Source organism: Erpetoichthys calabaricus, chromosome 11, assembly GCF_900747795.2.
Source record: "Erpetoichthys calabaricus chromosome 11, fErpCal1.3, whole genome shotgun sequence".
Lineage (NCBI taxonomy): Eukaryota > Metazoa > Chordata > Cladistia > Polypteriformes > Polypteridae > Erpetoichthys > Erpetoichthys calabaricus.
In genome coordinates this window covers 28,451,427-28,474,119 of record NC_041404.2, presented here as the reverse complement: position 1 = coordinate 28,474,119, position 22,693 = coordinate 28,451,427, and the positions used below count along the sequence as shown (strand labels likewise).

General features: G+C 38.1%; 1 protein-coding gene across 2 annotated transcripts in view; it reads left to right on the top strand.

Moving 5' to 3' along the window:
• larp1 (La ribonucleoprotein 1, translational regulator) overlaps nucleotides 1–22,693 on the top strand; it is a 129,102-nt gene that overhangs the window by 60,944 nt on the left and 45,465 nt on the right. For both annotated transcript variants that reach the window (XM_028812868.2, XM_028812869.2), the window contains exons 2-3: nucleotides 15,042–15,103; nucleotides 19,424–19,489. In XM_028812868.2, the coding sequence (XP_028668701.1) occupies nucleotides 15,042–15,103; nucleotides 19,424–19,489 (128 nt within the window). The remainder of the gene's footprint in view (nucleotides 1–15,041; nucleotides 15,104–19,423; nucleotides 19,490–22,693) is intronic.

The following is a 22,693-nucleotide window of genomic DNA, read 5'->3' as shown; positions in this document are numbered from 1 at the left end:
CTTCAATAACATTGTTTGTCATAGTGTTGATGACTAAACGTGTACCGTTGCATAAACCCCGTTTAGTATTAAGTTTTCTTAATAGCATGACAATTGGTCCGATTTTAAGGTTAAGATTGTGTTGTGGCAATCTGGCTGGGTTAATAGTGTTCAGATATTGTAAACGGAAATTAAGATGTTCAATGTCATCTTCAGAATCAATTTTGTCAGTACTTAGAAAGAGGCGGCTTTCTCCAGGAAGTAATGCAATGACTTGGTTATTTATGTGATAAACATCAATATTCTTTGGACATAATATAGCCCGTCGCGTTAACAGTGGTATCTGGTCTATTGTTTTGGAGGCGTGAGCGCAACTCCATTAGTTCTTCCTTGTTTAGCGTTAGTAATATGGATAATGGATTGCACTTACTGTTAATACGTAGCGTTTTCTGTGGTTGAATTGTTAAAAATGTATGACGGTAATGTGATGATTAAGTTATGCTGTATAGTCTTCACGTGTGAGGATGACGAACCTTTAATATGGAGTGTTCGTTTATTCTTATTAACCATCAGGTGTTGTGCCTGTGTCTTGTGTGGTTGCACTGTTAATATTGTATCACTGTAATGTGATTCAAATATGTTGTGGAGTCCGTATTTGTGGGGTTTCTGTAGTATGCGGGTTATTAGAGGTGCGTGGATCATGCATGTGTAGTGTGTTTGCGTACTGTCTGGTGCTTTCCGTACTCCAATTGATTTGTGACCCTTTCTGGACTCCATAGTCTGTCCCGTTTTACTTTGGGGTGGCGTATCATGTCGGGTTTGATTTGTGAACCTTTCTCGACTCCGTATTCTGTCCCGTTTTACAGTGGGGTTGGGCGCTGACTCCTGTTGTTTGTGTGGTTATGCCGTTTGTAGTCTCCATGGACTCCGTAGTCTGTGGGGGGGTTTGTGTGGCACGCCAAGCAGCACATTATTCCTAACTTTACTCAGCAGTAGTGGCAAGCACAATATGGCGGTTACGCCTGCGCCCTCACTACGCATTAGTGCCACTCACAATATGGCGGCAACGCCTGCGCCTTCCGTATTATGTCGGGTTTCACCATGCTGTGTAGGCGCCTTTGCCTTTCATACTTTCCTGCGCCTTCCGACGCGCGATGTAGGCGCCTGCACCTTCTGGGTCTGCCTCCGCTGTGTGGTGTGGACATTTAACTGTCGTTGTTTCCACCTTTATATTCTGTCCCTCGCTGTGCATGTGTTTCGTGCCTAGGTTTTTTTGAAGCTGTTGCATTCCAGTTTTCATCATCTGTAACCTGCTCTCCATGTGTTTGGCCCTGTTCTTTAACCTCTTTATGACGTTTTACTTTGTTTCCTACTCTGTTTTTTATTTCTGACCTCGCTTTATCCTGCTTGCGGCATGTCAGACGGTTCGTAGTCTCTCCCGTTTTGCTCTGGGGCTGGGCGGCTTTGTGTGGTGCCTGCACACGTTCGTAGTCTCTCCCGTTTCACTCTGGGGAGGGGGGCTTTGTGTGGCGCCTGCGCACTATGTCACCTGCGTCCACGGGCAGGTCCATATCCGGTTTACCATTCTCGTTTAGTAATATGGATATTGATATATATATATATATATATATATATATATATATATATATATATAATATTATTGAGATACACAGTTGGGTCCATAAATATTTGGACAGACAACTTTTTTCTAATTTTGGTTCTGTACATTACCACAATGAATTTTAAATGAAACAACTCAGATGCAGTTGAAGTGCAGACTCTCAGCTTTAATTGAGTGGGGTGAACAAAACAATTGCATAAACATGTGAGGCAACTAAAGCATTTTTTAACACAATCCTTTCATTTCAGGGGCTCAAAAGTAATTGGACAATTGACTCAAAGGCTATTTCATGGGCAGGTGTGGGCAAGTCCGTCGTTGTGTCATTATCAATTAAGCAGATAAAAGGCCTGGAGTTGATTTGAGGTGTGGTGCTTGCATGTGGAAGATTTTGCTGTGAACAGACAACATGCGGTCAAAGGAGCTCTCCATGCAGTTGAAAGAAGCCATCCTTAAGCTGCGAAAACAGAAAAAACCCATCCGAGAAATTGCTACAATATTACAAGTGGCAAAATCTACAGTTTGGTACATCCTGAGAAAGAAAGCAAGCACTGGTGAACTCTGCAACGCAAAAAGACCTGGACATCCACAGAAGATAACAGTGGTGGAAGATCGCAGAATCATTTCCATGGTGAAGAGAAACCCCTTCACAACAGCCAACCAAGTGAAAAACACTCTCCAGAGGGTCGGCGTATCGATATTCAAGTCTACCATAAAGAGAAGACTGCATGAAAGTAAATACAGAGGGTGCGTTGCAAGGTGCAAGCCACTCACAAGCCTCAAGAATAGAAAGGCTAGATTGGACTTTGTTAAAGAACATATAAAAAAGCCAGCACAGTACTGGAAAAACATTCTTTGGACAGATGAAACCAAGATCAACCTCTACCAGAATGATGGCAAGAAAATAGTATGGAGAAGGCGTGGAACAACTCATTATCCAAAGCATACCACATCATCTGTAAAACACGATGGAGGCAGTGTAATGGCTTGGGCGTGCATGGCTGCCAGTGGCACTCGGACACTAGTGTGTGTTGATGATGTGATACAGGACAGAAGCAGCCAAATGAATTCTGAGGTGTTCAGAGACATACTGTCTGCTCAAATCAAGCTAAATGCAGTCAAATTGATTGGGTGGCGTTTCATGATACAGATGGACAATGACCCAAAACATACAGCCAATGCAACCCAGGAGTTTATTAAAACAAAGAAGTGGAAAATTCTTGAATGGCCTGATCTTAACCCAATTGAGCATGCATTTCACTTGTTGCAGACTAAACTTGGACAGAGAGGCCCACATACAAACAGCAACTGAAAGCCGCTGCAGTAAAGGCCTGGCAGAGCATTAAAAAGGAGGAAACCCAGCATCTGGTGATTTCCATGAGTTCAAGACTTCAGGCTGTCATTGCCAGCAAAGGGTTTTCAACCAAGTATTAGAAATGAACATTTTATTTCTAGTTATTTAATTTGTCCAATTACTTTTGAGCCCCTGAAATGAAGGGATTGTGTTAAAAAAATGCTTTAGTTGCCTCACATTTTTATGCAATCGTTTTGTTCACCCCACTGAATTAAAGCTGAAAGTCTGCACTTCAACTGCATCTGAGTTGTTTCATTTAAAATTCATTGTGGTAATGTACAGGACCAAAATTAGAAAATAGTTGTCTCTGTCCAAATATTTATGGACCTAACTGTGTGTGTGTGTGTGTGTGTGTGTGTGTGTGTGTGTGTGTGTGTGTGTGTATAGATGTAGTGCTTGTACTAGGGTTGTTCAGTATACTGATACTGCATAGTATAAAATTTTAAAGCGGTTTTAGGATTTTCCATACCAGAAGTAAATGTCGGGTTTTCTCTCAAAAAATCTAGAGCAACAAAAGCTACCTCTTTGTTTATGTACTTTTTTTTTTTTTTTTTTTTTTTAAGCTTTGTTGTTCTTGCATTTAAGTTTAACACCTTTCATTACCACTTAAAGTTTAAAGTGAATAATTGATGTGTGCCTCACATTGGATTATGGCATGTCATATTATGAATGTAGTTTTAGGTAGAGATTAGACAATCACTTTTTCCTTTCTAATACTGATACTGAAATGTTCACCCTATATTGATGCCACTCTTTATTTCTTTTCGCTTTAGCTACTTAATGCATGGCTATATTTTTACATTTCAATGGGTGTCTTTCAAATGTTTCCATGTTTTCTGCTTTTTAATTACTGAAATATGCAATTTGCACATTTATTTGCTAAGGCAAGCAGTGTGTCGCAGCTGAGTGAACCTGATTTTATTTAAATCCCATCTATGTGTTGTCTATGATCATTCATATTACATATCTCAGCTGTTTGTAAAACACATTTTATAAATTGATTATGTGAGAGTTTAGCGTATGTACTGTAAAATATAGTTTTTTGGGTAAAGTCCTAAAATGGCTAATTTATGTGTTTAGTTAATCAGTGTGAAACATGTTTTTATTCATGCCAATACTTTTTTTTTTTTTAATTTGGAGTGTTTTAGTCACTATTCTTCAGGCATTTGCACCTTCTTTATTACATAACCATAATAGAAGCCGTTTATTTTTGGGTATGTAATTTAGGTACAGTAATAAACCCCTTACGGTTTTAATGAAAAAATGCAGTTCTAGTAGTATGGTTAATGCGCTATCTGAAGTATGGGTCAGAGTCCATAAACTTGTTTACTTTCGCCTTGAGCTTTAATGCCAAGTGATTACGTTAAGATTTTTTTTCTGTTTTTTTTCTAAGATATAAGATCTACGACTCATCCATTCTGAAATGCAAGAAAGACAGGAGCGTATAGATAGAAAAAAAGAGTGGGCTTAGAATAAAACTTGTGGTACCCCATGTAACAGACCATGTATCCCCAAACTACATTTGCCACAACAGTGAAACCAATTTAAAACACCACCACTGGAAATCACCCATTGGCCAAGGAGATTAATGAGAACTCTGTGGTCTGTGCTATCAAATGCTGTGCTCAGGCCTAAGAGTAGAACAGATAGGTTGTTTGGTGTCAGCATTAACCTGCAAGTCATTTATTACCAGTGCAGTTTCTGTTGTATAATTTGTTCTAAAACCTATTAAAATTGAATGTTTATTCAAGTAATCATTTAACTAATGTGAAGGTGCCTTTCCTAGAATTTTACTTAAAGACAGAGGAGTCAAGATTACTTTTCTTGATCAGGTGTTTAACTACTACAGTCTACAAAGAATCTGGGAAGATCCCAGTATTTTGAAGAATTAATTATGTCAAGTACGCTCTCATCACACCAGAAACATCATTGGCACTGGGTCAAAAACACTGGTGGAAGGCTTCAGTTGAGTAATCATTCTACAAAGTTCAGGTAAACATATTTTAGTGCACAAAATGAATGCAGTGTAATGATCAAGCTTGGGATCAACAAGGTTTGCTTTTGTAGAATCTATATTACTAAACCACAGTTTAATTTATGCACGGCGGACGCACTGAAGCGCATGCGCACTGCGCCGTGGCGCCCCAGAGTCAAACGCAGCGGCTTCCCAGAGTCAGTAGGTGGCGCCCAAACAACACAACCTGTAAACTAAACTTGCTCTAATCCACTGTGCCAGCAGTCTGTGTGGCATGTTTGAATTACTTAACGGTCATTCAGTAACAGAGAAACAAAAACGAGACCGCATTGATAAAAACAATAAACGGAGGCTCCTACAACGCGCTTCACAAACACCAGAAGCAAAGAATTTACGGCTCCAAAACGAAACACCTCAACTAACGGAAATACAAAAACGAGCCCGTATGGATAAAAACAATGAACGAAGGCGCCTACAACGCACCTCTAAAACAACACATGCAAAGGAGTCACGGCTACAAAAACAAAGAGCTCAACGGTTACAAATACAAAACCGAGCCCGTACGGAAGAAAACAATGAACGAAGGCACCTACAACGCATTTCTGAAACACTACATGCGAGAGAGGCACGGATCCAAAAAGAAACTGCACAAGGGCTACAAAGTCGTTCAGTATTCCAACAAAGAAAAAGACAAAGACAGGAACGACGAACAGACGCTGAACAATTCCACCAGTTAGCTGAGAACGCATTCTATAATGAGTCCACTGTTCATGAAAATTCATTGGGATTAATGACTGTCATTTGCAGTCATTGTCATTCACTTAATTTCCTTGAAGAAAAAACTGGCAGTACAACTAATGATTTTACACGTTGTTGTCAAAAAGGTCAAGTTAAGCTGCCTGCTTTGGATGAATATCCTGAATATTTACATATGCTTTTGACAAACAATGTACCTGAAAGTAAAAGCTTTATGGAATGCATTAGATCCTACAATAGTTCATCTGCTTTTGCATCTACCGGGGTAAATATCAAGCCACCACCTGGGAATGGCCCATACTGCTTTTGCGTGTGTGGACAAATATTGCATCGGATTGGAACAGTGCACCCTGAGCCAAATCACCAACGCAAATTTGCCCAAATGTACGTGTTAGATCTAGATGATGCAGTTTATCAACGAATGAACCTTCCTGAAAACAAGCAATGCACAGAGCTCATAATGAGAAACGTAGCTGAAGTCTTAAACAATCACCCATTAGCAAACTCTATAAAGATGCTACATGAGGTTGAAAAAGAAGCCAATTCAAAAGCACAGGTGGACGGTGTGGCACCAACTAAAATTGCCTTAGTGCTAATAAAGAACAAAGAACACGATCCGAGATGATACAATGTTCCCATCGTTAATGAAGTGGCAATTGTGTTTCAAAGTAAAGACGGTGAGCCTCCGTTTCACCGCGATATTGTCATGCATTTACGTCCTGATGGAACCAACCAACCTAAATTCCAACGCGTGGACATTGGTTTTACTTATAAGTGCATCAACTCAAAGACATTTTGGACTTACATGATGTGACAATTACAATTCCATTTTTGTTTTAATAAATTGGTTTATGTTGGTACAAATATCTATATTTAATTCAATAAAAACTTTACCAGGACGCTCCCACCCTCCCATCACTTTTCATTCCGGACGCAGGAAGCACCGAGGCGCATGCGCCCAGCCCCTCAGCACCCCAGAGTCAAACCCAGCGGCTTCCCAGAGTCAGTGGGTAGCACCCGAACAACACAACCTGTAAACTAAACTTGCTGTAATCCACTGTGCCAGCAGTCGGTGTCAGCAGAGGCAAACAAATCACGGCTCCACAAAACGAAACCGCTTTAGTACAGATATGCTTATTTAATTAAATGACATTTCCCCGAACGCACCCACCCTCCATGATATATCATCCATCCAAATATCGGAGGGAACAGAAACTGATTGCCATTCTTGGATTTGCTATTCTTTCGAGAATCGTGTGCTTACTGGTATATTATATTACATCTAATATTGTTTATGTATACAGTGGAACCTCGGTTTGCGAGTAACTTGGTTTACGAGTGTTTTGCAAGACGAGCAAAAATTTTAAATAAATTTTCACTTGATAAACGAGCGAGGTCTTGCAGTACGAGTAGTTTGTCTGCTGAGCGTCATGTGATCACAACTGAGCTGATGGTTCTCTCTCTCTCTCTCTCTCTCAGTGCGGGATTGTGGGCAATCGTCTCCTATTCTCCTTCTGAGTCGGCGTGCCTCACTTATATAGTCAACATCCGTACGAGCGTATAGTGTTTACTACAGCATTAGCATTGTGACTGTGTGTGTGCGCGCACTCGTGTGTGTGTGTGTGTGTGTGCGCGCGCGCGCACGTCCCCGTTTTGCACCCTAAAACACGAAGCTGAGTCGCAGTACTTTAGCATCACAAGCTTTATTCAGCTTGAAACAGCAACAGCGCGGTTATTCATACACAGACACAGCAGTCAGGCAGGGCCCTGCACATTTATAATGTTCCTTGTTTCTTGTATCACCCATTGATGGCAGGCGCTTATAGCATGTCCGCGATCTTTTCGAATTCGCTTTTATGGAGAACTGCTACAGCACTGGGAGACTGCGATTGCTTTGGGATGCTCTTCAGCGTGTCATCCCGTTGGGTGCAATCCCACTAGAGTTTAGAAACTCACTCACACCAGCCATGATTCTTTTCAAAGGTAAAGTGCAAGTTAATTTGTTTTATGTATTTTTACTTTATATTTTGTATTAATCATTTTTATTTGAATAGTTTTGGGTTGTGGAACAAATCATCTGAGTTTCCATTATTTCTTATGGGGAAATTCACTTTGATATACGAGTGCTTTGGACTACGAGCACGTTTCCGGAACGAATTAGGCTCGCAAAATGAGGTTCCACTGTATATATATAAAAAAAAAAAATGCTGCAAATGTTGAACTTGAACTTTTCAGTAGGAATTGCATTGATTCAGCTGGGTTTAGAAGTCGATCAGTGGTTGCAAGCAATACTTGGACTTTACCACCTCATAATTTTACAAAAATAGGACTGCCTCTAAAACAGAGTGCTGTGTTGCATTGAACTGTATTAGCTTTCAGTATTTCACAATGGACTTTTAATTTAGGTTTCCTACCTTTATGCTCAACCTTCTGATGTGTCTGTTATGTTTAGACACTGAGTCTTCCACAGTATTTTACTAGTAGATGATTTAATTTTTTATCAGCTACTATGGCAGCTGTAGCTATCACCTTATTGGTTAAATTGCTGGCTGTGTTAGGACAAGCAGCTAATTCAGACCAATTATTCAGGATATTAGCAAACCTGGAAGCTGCTATGGTGTTAAAGTTTTATTAAAATATACTGATCTTCTAGTCACCACTGTTTTTATATCATATAAAATGCAGAAATGGTCATTTTTAATCCTTTTGAAATTACTAAATCCATCTTGTGTCTTCCCTTGTGTGTAGTGTGTCTGATCTGCTAAGACAAAATAATGCAGCAAGTTGATAAATTCTTTTGCTTTAGGATCTCACTGGATATCTACATGAAAATTTAAATTGCCTTCTATTAGCACCTATCATAATTAGTTGTTGTAGATAATAAGACTGAGAACTATTTTGGAAAAGATGCATTTTGAAGGTTGATTAACCCCTTAACCGCCCTCTGCCGGATATATCCGGCACCGTTGTTTTATTGCTAATGCCATACTGCCGGAATTATCCGGCACATTTGCCTGTGGTTATATTAATGCCTGGCAAGTAGTATAACTGACGGTTTGGCGTGGGTATTATTACTACGTTGTATTTCGACAAGTCTGTGGTTGTTTTGGCCGGTCATGTGACGTGATTCGCATGTAACAGCTGTGAATATGGCGAAACGTAAACTGACTTCAAGTGAGGCTTTGCAGGCGATTTTGGACAGTTCTGATCATGATTGTAGCAGTTCTGAAGAAGATTTTAGCGACAGTGATGAGCAGCAACGTGCGCTGCATGATACTGTGAATGAAGACGCATCGGATGACGGCGCTGAGTGGGTGTATCCCCAGCATCTCAGCTGGGCTGCTGCCCGTGGTGAACTACCTTTTCTGCATTCATTTGAGGGAACGTGTGGCTTTATTGTTGATGTAAACAATTACACTGCTGAGCAGTTTTATGAGCTGTTTGTGTCACCTGATTTGATCAGACATTTTGTTCATCAGACAAATCTGTATGCAGCACAGTTTATTGAGAAAAATCCCAATTTACCTCCACATTCCCGTGTTCGTGCTTGGTTTGACACTGATGAAAACGAAATGAAAAAATTCATTGGGATTTTGATGTTGATGGGAATAATCAGAAAACCAGATATTGAGATGTACTGGTCTACAGATCCTATGTATGCAACACCTATTTTTGCAGCTGTCATGACACATAACCGATTCTCTTTGCTGCTGAAATTCTTTCATTTGAATGACAACAGAAACGAGCCAGATAAGAAAGATCCAAACCGCGACCACTTGTTCAAGCTACGTCCTTTGATTGATCATTTATTTGAAGCATTTCAGTTGCCCTACATGCCAGGACCGTCAGTTGCAGTTGATGAAAGTTTATTGTCGTGGAAGGGCCGCTTACAGTTTCGACAGTATCTACCATTGAAAAGGGCACGGTTTGGTATCAAGATGTTTTGCTTAGCTGAGAATTCAGGTTACATTTATAGATTTCGTGTATACACTGGCAACTTGCACAACATTTAGTGGTCAATACTGCTTGAATAAATGTAAAAAATGTAAAAAAAATGTAAAAAAGTAAAAAAACGAAAATTGTTCAGATTTCGCCTGGCGTGGGGAATATTTAGGGAGTTGGCGGTTAAAGGGTTAAAGGACAATATGAAAGACTACAATACTCCTTGAATAACTACAACAAATATACTTGAAGGATGGGAAAGTATCAAAACTGGAGTCTTTGTAGTTTAAATGGCACATACTTGCAGTCACTGCCTCTCTTAACCTTGGAGAACAGAATGAACAAAATCATACATGTAGTTTGTGATGGTGTAGGTCAGCCCCACTCTACAGAGTGTGCTGAACCCGCCACCGCCAGTTATGTTTCTTAGGGATGAGCCAAGCAAACGAGGGGACACAACACAAAGCAAGTGGAAGGTGAAACAATGCTCAGTGCTTTTATTGAAATAGTCCATCAAAAACAAAGTGCTCAATAAGTGCAGTGCAAAGTTCAGTAATTAATCAGATTTTAAAAAGTGAGCTGTAGAAGTTCAAATTCAAATAAATCCATTAAAAAATGAGGTTAAAAACCATCTGGCAAGAAACTGCGGACCTGCTATACCATGTAGTTGTCGACTTGCAACCTGTCCATTTTAAGACCATTCGACTTACGACTGTCTCATGGGCAAATGACAGTTTTGGCCACATTAGCTCCGTATACCAATGATTCAATCATCTTGATTTCAGTTTATTACCTGCTGCAGGTTCGGCTACATTCAGTTACAATTGTGTTACGATTACAGGAAAAAAGGCAATTGATCTTGACACAAATGAAGGTAATCAAGCAGTATGAGGGCGGAAAAAGGTGAATGAGATTGCATGTGATTTTAAGATATTGTATCTGGTGTTCATTGCAGCATTGTACTGCTGTGCTCTGGTTTTGAATCTGGTTAACCTCTGAAGCTTCTGTGTTGTGACTCACAATGCTGTTCTTCGTGCGAACCGCCACAAAGGTATAATGAAACCACACTGAACTCCTTTATCTATTAATGTTTATTATTAATAGTCTGAAATGTTAAAACGGAAAAAATATAAGTGCTCACATTCTCCTGGTTCAAATCCTCCTCACAGTTAACAGAATGAACACTGAGAGGCTCTTGTTAATAATGTTAATATACCACAGACAGAAAGGATTTGTGAAGCTGTTAAAGGTTCAGAACCCATGTGAGCAACAGTATTGAAACAAAATAATAAAAATAATTTGCATATAAAAAGAGAGAAAATCTACACAGTGTGCCAAGAAGGATGATAAAAAGATTATAAAACAGTTGATATAACTTAAGGGACTTAATATACATGTGGTCAGGTTTGAATACATGTACCGGTCCATCTTACAACCAGATCTACTTAGGCCTGGTCAGTCGGAACTGAACACGGTTGCAAGTCAACGACTACCTGAACTTTTGTGGTTATTCAATTAATACTGTGCCACCATCACTGCTAAGTCACATTTCACTCAATGTTAGTCTATTTTCCTGTCAGTGATAAGTTTAATTTACTTAGTGATATCTTGCTGGTTAACTCTGATATTATGTAAGGCCATATAAAGGGTCTTTGAAGAATACAGCTGCATTTAAGTTTTAGGGCAGTTGGAGATGGCAATAAAGTTATTCACAAACCAGTCTGTTCATTTTTTTTAAATTTTTTTTTTTAGCTAAACTATGATCCGTTGTTGTAGTGCTAATATATCGCATGTCTATATTAAACCCACTGCAAAATGATCATATCCTAACATGGGTTTATTGCCAACATTAGGTAGTCATGAATGATGCAGTACCTTAGAGACATATTCAGGGAGGACACTGGGGCCAGATCTGTTCGGGTACAAACCATCATACCTTTCCCTAAAAAGATTTCAGTTGTACATGAAGCCAAGTGGATGCTTGCAGGAGGCTCTCATTCAGATGTTCAAGGCCAGAAATTGGCTATAGGCTTAACATGAATAGTGGTCCGGAAATGATTCTCACATTTGGGATTGTCTCCTTTGTGGCTTGAGCAAGGGATGCAAAGTCCGTCTTCAGAACTTTTACTGTTGAAATAGCACTAAATGCTGGTGCCAATGAAACTCTGTCATCCCAATAGTCCTGTTAATTCTATTCCTGATGACTGTTGGAGCTCTTCTTTTAATTTCATGAACTTGTGTCTTGTTTTTCCCCTGTGCACAAATTTTGCGGTTAGGTTGTGCACAATTGAATCTCCGATAATGAGTGGTGATGTTGAGCCCCTACTTGTATTGCCGATACTCTCAAATTCTGTTCATCGTCATTGTCTTGAGTGTGGGAGTAAAGCTGATTCGGCTAAAGTTTCTTCTAGCATGCGAGCCACCCCCAAACCCTTACCCGTGAGATAAGATTGTCCAGCTTAGGAGCTGCTGAATTTGTTACAACGTAGTCTGGAGTTCATCCAAAACATGCTACAGTTAACAGTCAGCTGTTTTCGAATTGCAGGAGGTATGCTAATTATAATGTATATTATATTTTATTAGTTTAGAAAATGTGTCTGTGTTGTACTTATAAATGAGAATTTTAAGATCTACACTTTGTTCACAATGTTTTGCAAGGTCTTTGGTAACTCATTTAAAAAAAAAAAAATCAATTTTGTTTCACTAGTATTGCTTAAAAAAGATTAACAAGCGCTAATGATTAATCTTGAATCACATTTATTCATATTAAAGGCTCTTAACTTTCTCAGGATTAAGAGGAATACGTAAAGTTTTCAGCACTTTTTTATAGCTAGTAATTTATTACAGAATTGTTTTAAAATACTCATGAATAACTAAATGCATTTACTACATTTTTGGCTTATTGACTGTCTTGCCTTCTGGGTTCAAAGAGATGTATTGTTGATTCATCCCCAGTGATTTTACATAATGAGAAGTTTCCCTATAAGATTTGCAGTATAACAGGAGAACAAGTCTGACATCATCTTGGTGCATTATTTTTTAATTTGATCTTTGGTTAGTGTTTTTCATGTGTGTGACATAGTATAATTAGGTTGTTCAAAAGGGTACTTCTTCTGTATTACCATGGTGGATCTACTCTGTTGTTCATCTACTATTAATGCTTGTCATACTGTTATGCTTCATCTTTGTAGTGTCATATTATTGTGATGTATCTCTGTTAATTCTTGGCACAGTCCAACATGTCAGTTGTAAGTGCAGCTTTACTGCATCATATTTTATTGTCTCCTAAATTGTATTTCTGTACATCTCATGATAACGTTCAACTGATTAGCTGCTATAAGACGTTATCATGTTTATTGGTAACATTGTATCATTATAGACATACTGTATGATTTCCTGTGATCACCTATCATTACAATTTTTCCTTAGTAATGTTCAACCTTTTAAGAGGCAAGCTTATTTCATCTGTGGTAATGAATTATAGATGTACCGCTTTATTTCATCATAGAATTACATACTTTGCAGATAACTTTGTCCCACATTTGTGTGAAATGCTCTCAAACTGATCTATGGTTAGTTCATTATTTTTGCTCAAAGTGTCCATTATATGTACAAATGTACAATCTGCTTTATAGCTTAAATATTGTGTATATTTAAATGAACAAAATATCTCTTGAGTAGTCTAATAGGCATTCCAGTGCAGCAGGACAAGTTTGTGTATGGGAGAGATTTAACTAATTTGATTACTTTGTGTTCTGTAATTTTATGCCTCCTTACTTGAACATTTTTGATGAAGTAATTAATTAAACCCTATTATAAAATCTTTTGTTAACTGCACCTGCAGAAGGCTTGTTTTTATAATGGGACTCTGGTACAATTCACCTCCATTTATAAAGTACAAAATCAAATATATTCCAAATGATGATATATTATTTACCTTGTACAGCTCCAGGCACTTCACTCCAAGATAAACACTGAGCACTGAGAACCTTCTTTGCGAATTGAGCTGGGAGGATAGGATAGCAGGCTGCTTGTGATGATAGACACGTTTACAACACAAAAGACACTGACGGAGAGGTGCGAAGAGGTTTAAGGTGGGCTGGGATTACGAGTTTTTTCATAGGCTTCGGTAATTCTAATGTTAACTACCATCTGAAGACTATGATTTTATACCTGTACAGCTGTAATATTGCTCACCATCCAAGCAGCTCTGGTGTAAGTGAAGCAGGCACATTTCTCTGCCACTTTTTCAAGTAGTGTTTTTTGCCTTACCTTCTAAAATACGTGAAATGAAACAATATTTGTAAAAAGAGTATGGCTATCCCCAACCCAAGACCATTTATTATATAATTTTTCTCTCTCTGGCTACAAATGTCAGAAACCATGTTAAAACACTTAAGATTATTTAATTATTATAGAAGAGAACATTGCATCTTGTGCAGTTCTGTTATTTTCATTATTATAAATAATGCAGCTTCATCTTCAGGATGTTATTCTGGTGCCCTGCAGTTTAATTCCCATAATAGTGTTTTTTGTTTTTTTTTTTCCTCTGGGTACTCAAGTTTCCTAACTTTCTGAAAAATGTAATTTGGGCAATTGTCAACATTTAATTTGCCTGTTGCAAAATAGTGCACACATGCAGTAGAATATATTTCTTTGTAGTGTTATTTAATTTAACCTTGTTCCTTACACAGCAGTAATCTGTGAAGCTTTACTAAAAATATATACCAAAAGCGGAGTAGGAAAAAACAAAAACTTGCAAGTTAATGTTCAATAGATTTTATTAAATGCTTTTTCAAAAGTGTGGTTGAGATAGCATAACATATGTTTCAGATGTTTCACAACATCTTCAACAAAGGGAGAAGCGTTTAATGAGTTGTGATCAAATTATTTTTTAACTGTATAAATACTTAGGTCTTTCTTTTTTCGTTCCCGTAGTCTTGTATTTTTTAGTTAGAAAATGGAGACCGCCGTTCCAGCTGAACATGGAGCTGAAGTCCTTTTCTTGTATGCCATTCATAGTTTGCTTTAGACTGACTGCAAGACCTCTGTATACAGCAGTTTTACTACAATTTCGTATTTATCAGTGTTTGTGGGTATGCTGAAATTTCATTGGTGCAACTTAAGTGAATGTGATGTGAGCTCTTTTTAAAGATTTAGGAGTAAAAATGTGCACTTCCATGTAAGTGTGATAAAGCATCTTAGGTGAAATGGAGTTGACAAGCTGCATTTGGCTGAATGATGGTACTCAAGTGTTTCTTACTTCCGTGGCAGTAGATTTTACCTTCTCTTTAAATCCTATTGCACTGGTATGGCAGTGTACTGAATAACAAGTGATACAACCATTATAGCATTATTTTTTTGGATTTTCATGTTTGGTTTTTTTTTTTTTTTTTTTTTTTTTGTTTTTGTTTTAGATCAACCAATTCCCACCAAGGTAGTGAAAGCGGGAAACCCAAAACCCAGAAAAGGAAGCAAGGTAAACTATTCTTTTTCCAGTATATCCTTTTTTTACTTTGTTTTTAATTGTTGGAACTATTTAAACTGTAATAAATCTGGTAGGCTTTGAAATCCATGAATCTGAGAAGCTAGTTAATTATTAGCCCCTGTATGACCCAGTTAAAGGACAATGTATATTTCAAATCAATTTCTTATACAGTTAGTTAGATAGATAGATACTTTGTTTATGGGGTCTATGAAACACCAGTCCAAAAAATTACTCAATTCAGTGGAATCAAAAGACATAAAGTGTATATTTTTAAGACATGAATGTTCTTAGAGTATTGCTCAGCATCCTTTATATTACAGGAATTTGAGCATAAAGGGTACAATTATTACACCATTTTATATGGATGTAGCTGTGGCTGGAATGACAGGTGCTCCACCTTCTCTTGAGTGTTTCGACCCTTCACCACAACACACTCCACTCTTACTGGGTCAGCAGTGATGGCCTAATCACTACCCCTTTCCTCCAGGCCCTATCTGCTACTTCTCTCAGCTGTTCTCCTCTCATAGCTTCTCACTCCAACTTTCATCAGCAGATTCCATACAGATTGGGCTGGGAATCCCTGACATCATACTTTAACTGTAGACAGCCATGTTTAACCTTTGTCCCATTAGTGCTGGACAAAGTGTTCATGCTTTTTTTTTTTTTTTTTCCCTCCCCTCTCTGCCACTTCCTCACAGGCCTCCTCCCACAAGACTGTTAAATTGACCAAGATAATTTTCTTTCCCTCTGAAGCGCACATGCTGACATTTGGTAGAGATGTGGACAGTACTGCCTCTGGCAACTGGAGTTTTCTCCCCAGTTCAACCTTCATTTCCCACCCTTGGGTTGACTACATCAGATGTAGTACATCACTCAAAGATGTCCATGAGTGTTCTTAACACCTCATCGTTACACTCCCTAGGGTCAACGCTGTTTTGCACCCTGGCAGGATGTGTGCCATGGTTTCTCTACTCCTACAAAGCTTGCAGAGAGGGCCTTCCTTCATTCATTCCTTCTAAACTAGATGGATTTAGCTCTTCTTCCTTCCTTCTCAAGGCTTTAGAGTTTTTCTTTCCCCTCCCAGTGGATGTTGACCACTGTTCAAGATGTAATGTTCCTAGATCTTGTCTTCCAACACAGGAGTTCCCAATAATGTCTCTGGTCTTGAGAGAATGTATTGCCATGCTGGTGTCTAGGCCTGGGTATAAATATAGGTTTTCTGATTAATTGTTATTTTACATTTAAATGATTTGGTATTGGTTCTTATAGTGTTGAGATCGATCCTCTGAATCTCTGTCCTGCTCAATTACCTTGTTTTTGGTGTCCGAACCAGTAGATGCTGCTAATGCGACTGTTAAGGGTTTCTACAGAAAAAGCAATTGAGTGAAGTTATTGTACCGAGGCTTTAGGAATGTCTTAAGCAAAGAATCGCTATGTCTCTCGGACCAGTGGAAAGAATAGCCCTACCTTGCGACAGCTGAACATCCAGGACAGCAGATTCTTGTGTAGCAATCACGTGACTACATTATAAACAACTGGGCACCTGTGGTGGATGTATTACAGACAAGTGAGCTGCATGCCGGTAACACAGGGAGCAAACTTGCTGCCTATATACGGAGCTATTGAGATGACTCGTTGTTCCAAAAACCTTTCATTTTCAATGCACTGTTCATTGCATGACCACATCAATCAGAAGTTTGTGTTATTGCCAAGTCCAATAAGTGTTGCTTCTCTTTAAGCACATGGGAAGCTGCATTGCAATGGTGGAAAAAGTTTGTAATGCACCTGAGCTGGCAAAGCAATCGGGCAATTGCTTGAATTTTCAGAACAGCCTGCAATACAAAAGTGAGCATGTGCACTAAGGCAGCCAACTTGAAGTAGCACCATAATAGCGGCGTTATCAGTCATAATGACTGGTTCTTTTTCTTTTATGACCCATTCATTCAGTGCTGCTGTCAAAAAGCATTAGCTCTAGGTCCTCATTTTAAAATGCTTCCTTTTTGTTTGAGGACTGTCAGGACACATTTTTGAGACTAATTAAAGTGACTGCTACAAGTGAGTAACTGAAGATATGTGTAACTTGTAGAATTATAGAAAGATGTGAGTCTTCCCCCTGTATCTTTAATTTTGACTAATTCAAGATTATTTTAAATGTCCAATAGGGGAATAAATTTGACTAACAGTTAAGTTGAAGGGCGTCTACATGGAGATTCATAACACATGAATAGGTTATTGAATAACATTTATTATGTAAGAAGCAATATTTTATTTTATAATAATCACAAGATTATGAAAATATTTTATAAATTAGATGCCATTGTATTAAAACAAGGAACCCCCTCCCCCCATATGACTCTGATGTACTGATACATTAATTTTGAATGAGTGCAATGCTGTGAGAAAGGTTTGTGATTTGAAATGTTCATTACTGATAAAGTATTTCTTCTTAAATATCATTCCATGCTTATGCATATGTTATGAAGGTATTACATAAACACCCTTCAAATAAAGTATTACTGGAATTTGTCACGTTGTATTAATGTTATTATTGTTGTCTATGCATGATTTAAGTAATTTCTAAAAAAAAGCCACCATTTCAAATATATCAGTGCACCCTAATTCAGTCGAGATAAAATTTATATCGAATTGGGGCATTGTGAATCGGAATCAGGATCAAATCAAATCGGGACATCAGTGCTGATACAAGGCCGTACTGGTGGTCAGCTCACTCCCTGATCTTGTTCTTATACCAGCTTCTCTGACAAAATGGTGTTGGTAGTCTCTATATGACAAACATTGTCTGCACTTGGCAAATTTGAACTCCTCTATAACTGAAGATAATGGAAGCTGGGGCTGTCCTGACTGTAAATGTAGAGCCTGATGGATGTAAAACTCTGGGGTATTACCAGCCTTCCATGAAAGTGCTTAATAATCTTTCTCTCCACTCTTCCGCAGATGTTATAGGTACTTTGTACACAGTAAAGGGAAACATGAGTCTTGGAAACTGGCCATGTTGGTAGATCCAACACTTGAAATTTCTAGGCAGGCCAGACTTGTTGATGATCATCTTCAGCCATTCTTCAACTTATTTCTATAAGTTGACATAAGCTATAGTTTTATACCAGTGATATGTTTCTTGCTATTGTAATTTCAGTTACTGAGTCGTTGTTTCCCATTTTTGCACTTTCAGTGGATTTGTACAAGGTAGAATGATTTTTGCACTCCAAGTTATATATTTATAACTAGCTGTATAAGCCCATGCTGTAAAAAGCTGGGGGTCCTAGAAACTATTGAAATCATCAGAAAAAAATTGAAATGTAGAGATATCAGGTAATTGAAAGGAACTACTCTGGTCATCTCTCTCCTAGGAGGATTCGTTTTGCTGACATGCTCACATTAGCGGCAGGAGGAAAAGTCAAAGGGATACTGTTTTACCAATGTTAGCAGCTAAGCAACTTCATCTTTCTTCAGAGTTTTTGTTTTGCAGACGTACTCACCTTGCTTGTGTATTAGTGGCGTGTAGAAACGTAAAAAGGGTACCGTTTTGCTATTGTTAGCGGTTAAGTGACTTTGTCTTTCTTCTGAGGTTTCTTTTTGCTGACATGCTGGCCCTGCTTGTGTTATTAGCGGCTAAGCAAGTTTTCTGTTTCCTTGGAGGTGGAGCCCTTACCCCAACTCCACCTCTCCCTTCCGGGCCAGACAGACTTACTTCCACCCGTAGACGTTTATATATAAGATAGTGAAGGTCATAATGGCACTATCTCTGTTTTCTTTGTGGACAATGCTATTTTCTTTGACTTTGTGTTGTAGCTGTCTTGATCTTCTTGCTGATGATTTCTGTCACTATTCTTGTGATTGGGCATCACCATTTTGCATTAGTTCATTTTCCACTCCATATGTAGGTATGTGGCATGGAAAGGAATTTATCCATGTGTTGGATTTTTTTTCCTTTTAACACTGAATGTGTTTGGTACGTTTTAAGGTTTTTGTTGTCATATTGGAAGCCCCATTTTAAACCTTAAGAACAGGCATGGTATTTTTTTAATTTTATGCATAGTTCTGCAATTAAGAACACAATTCACTGTGGAACATTAATGTGTGTCATGAGTGTGAACAGATAAGTTTCATTTGAAAAGTACCAAACTTGTAATTTACAAGTGTAATGACTGTTACATTAGGTTCCGGCTTTAATATCCATTAAACACATTGTATGTCACTGAACATGTTATATTTGAAAGACATTATATGAAGTCAAGTTTATTTCTGTACTTAAAGATAACAAATATTTGTTTAATTTTAACCCTTTTTTAGGTTGGTGATTTTGGAGATGCAATGAATTGGCCAACTCCTGGTGAAATCGCAAACAAGGAAGTTCAGGTAAACAGTGTTACTTTGTGTTTCTTTGTAACATATCAATTGCTTATGAACTAACAATAAGTAAGACTACACTAAAACTGAAAGGTTTTGTTCACTCTGGTTCAAGAGTGGCTGTCTACTTAATGCAGTTATGTTAATAATGAAAACAATATTTAGCTTTGCAGCAACATTTTAAATATCATATGACCTAGTGTCTGTTTAACCAATATCTGCAAAGTGCTCATCAGTAAAAAGGGAAAGTGGTGTACTAGTTGAAATATATGCACAAGTTAGTTGTTAAGTTAGTGCATAGTAAACTTTTCTTGCCATTGAGAAATAAAAGTAAGATAACAAAAGTGTCATTAGGAAGATACTGTAATAGCCTGACCAAAATGGTCACTTTCACAATGCATGAAGAGCCAAAGTTGACTACCATGTAAATATCTCTGTGGTAGATTTTGGCATGCATCCTTATCTTATTTTGTCTGATCATCTCTTTTCCGAAATCTGTCACTAAAAAGGACCTTTTTCAGTAGTGAGATCCTGGTACACCAATTTCTTAACTGGAAACACGCAAATGCTAAACTGCTGGTGCTTTTATTCATGGAGTTTAGGGTTGTTTCATGCAATAGTGTGTGCAGTAGCACAAGCCCCTCAAAGTAGAATGCTGTTTTTGTGGTGTAGCTGGGGTCTATTTAAAATACTCACATGCAAGTTCTAGAAAGAATTTATGTTTGGGATAAAGTCTGTCATTTACAAATTATTACTTTTAACATTTGACCCTTATTTGTTTTAAGGGATAAATAAGTTTTATATATATAGTCCATGCTCATGTACATTGTATTTTCATTTAATTGCTGTGTAGGTTATATTTTTTGCATTTCTCTGTTATGGAAATGTATGTTTTGTAGCCTGACAGCCTGGAAAAATAAATCCTATTGGATTCATAACTTTGCCTTTTTTTGTTCAGTTGTTTGCAGTTATCCTCCTGTTTTGTCTGTATCTAAATCCCCTTTTCCAGTTATTTTGAGAATTTAAAATATATTAAGTCTTACTCAAACTTATTTCACAATTGCTGTTCATTTTGGTTTGTTCACACATAATGTCAAAAGCACCTACTACAGTTGCTTTGTCTATCCCATCTGCCTGCATGAAACAATTCTGCTTCCATTGTACCAATTTCATTAAAATTTGACATATTCGTTCTTCTGCAAATTTTGTTGGAAAATTGAATTTTCGTTGAGATATCTTAAGTAGAAAATGCTGTAAAAGTTTTTATTTCAAAATCTATTCAAAAACATTGGTGAATTTGCAATCATTGTTTCAGATTTTCCTTGAGACAGGCAACTGCAGCCTGTGTATTTTGCATATTTTCCTTTTCTACTACTCTGAAAGCTGATCCTGAAAAAATGTATCCTCAATACAAGTTAGTAAAATGCCAGGAAATGTGCATGGAAGCCAGATGTTTGGTACACCAGATCACTTGCTGCTGCATAAAGTTTAAAAGTAAAGTTGCTTATCTAGAAATGTATATAAGGGGGAATGAATTATGTCAGCATATCTCTGCATGCATAGACTGAAAAAATATGTACTAAGTTTTTATTTTACACTGAAAATAACCTCACGTCTGCATTATCTGCACTTTATAATGATTCACCATTTCTCTGACAATGTAATTGATCGGAAAAGCTCCAGGCCTACACTCCCATGTTTCCAAGTAGCCAAAAAGTTTACCTTGAGACCACAGTAGAGATTTAGTTTTAAGAAATGTGAATTACAGTTGGCTACAGACACTTCACAACCAACAACTAACAATTAGGGTTGTCTGTGAAAACGTTTGAGCCACCACAAGCCTATGTTTTTAACTAGCTGCAGCTGTAAAGTACTGTTAACAAGGATATATCTAATGTAGTGTACTATAGGGATATTGCAATTCCAGAATTTTAGTATTTGATACCAATGAATTTTTACATACATGGTATAACCACTACAGCATCTAATGGCAGCGATACTAGGAATGCAACCTGGCTATTCCAAGTACTGTTATTTAATTTGTGAACAAGAAAGATATGCTAGAGTCTTGTTACATTTATAAAGAACTGGCTGCTCCTTAAGCAGCTTGATCAGAGGCACAAAAGTGTGGCATATAAACCACTTGCCTCCTCTTCATTTTTACCAACTCTTGATATAAAACTTGAACTGATTTTTTTAATTAAAAAAAAAAAAAAAAAAAAGCTTAGTGATAAGTGATGAACAAATAAAGGAAAGTGAGGAATTTTGATATTTGAAACAGAAGTTTTCTTGAATATTTGATGCTAAGGTTAAGGATGACTTTTTATTGGTCTGCAAATCAAGCAGGTCATCAATGACAAGCTGTTTAAAGATATGCAAATTGTTCCAAAGAAAATTGCAATCACAGGTGTTGTATTTTCTTGGCAACTACAGAGCACCAAACTATGTCCAACTGGTTGACAATCTGCCTTCACTTTTGGACTTTTTATAATGTTGGTTAAGTCAATGAACATGGTGAAAAGTTAAAGCAGAAAATTGCAATGATTTAAAAGCAGTAACTGAGCAAGTAGAATCCCATCAGTGTTGGCTGACTATTGTTGGACATTGAAATAAGAGACATCAGATGACCAAATACAAACAAAATCAGCAGCAAAATATTTTTAGCTTAGTTTAACTAATGCAGTGTGTCAGTGTCATAACATGATTAAACACACTAAATTCAATAAAAGGTCATGTAGTTACTCCAAATTCCTACTTATTGTAATCAATCTGAATTTGTATTTGTGTTCAGCTTGAAGCTGTCTGTCACCACCAAAATGTTTCGGGAAGCAACACCTTTGAAAAAAATTAACATTGAAACAACAGTTGAGGGCGGCACGGTGGCGCAGTGGGTAGCGCTGCTGCCTCGCAGTTGGGAGATCTGGGGACCTGGGTTCGATTCCCGGGTCCTCCCTGCGTGGAGTTTGCATGTTCTCCCCGTGTCTGTGTGGGTTTCCTCCGGGCGCTCCGGTTTCCTCCCACATTCCAAAGACATGCAGGTTAGGTGGATTGGCGATTCTAAATTGGCCCTAGTGTGTGCTTGGTGTGTGGGTGTGTTTGTGTGTGTCCTGCGGTGGGTTGGCACCCTGCCCAGGATTGTTTCCTGCCTTGTGCCCTGTGTTGGCTGGGATTGGCTCCAGCAGACCCCCGTGACCCTGTGTTCGGATTCAGCGG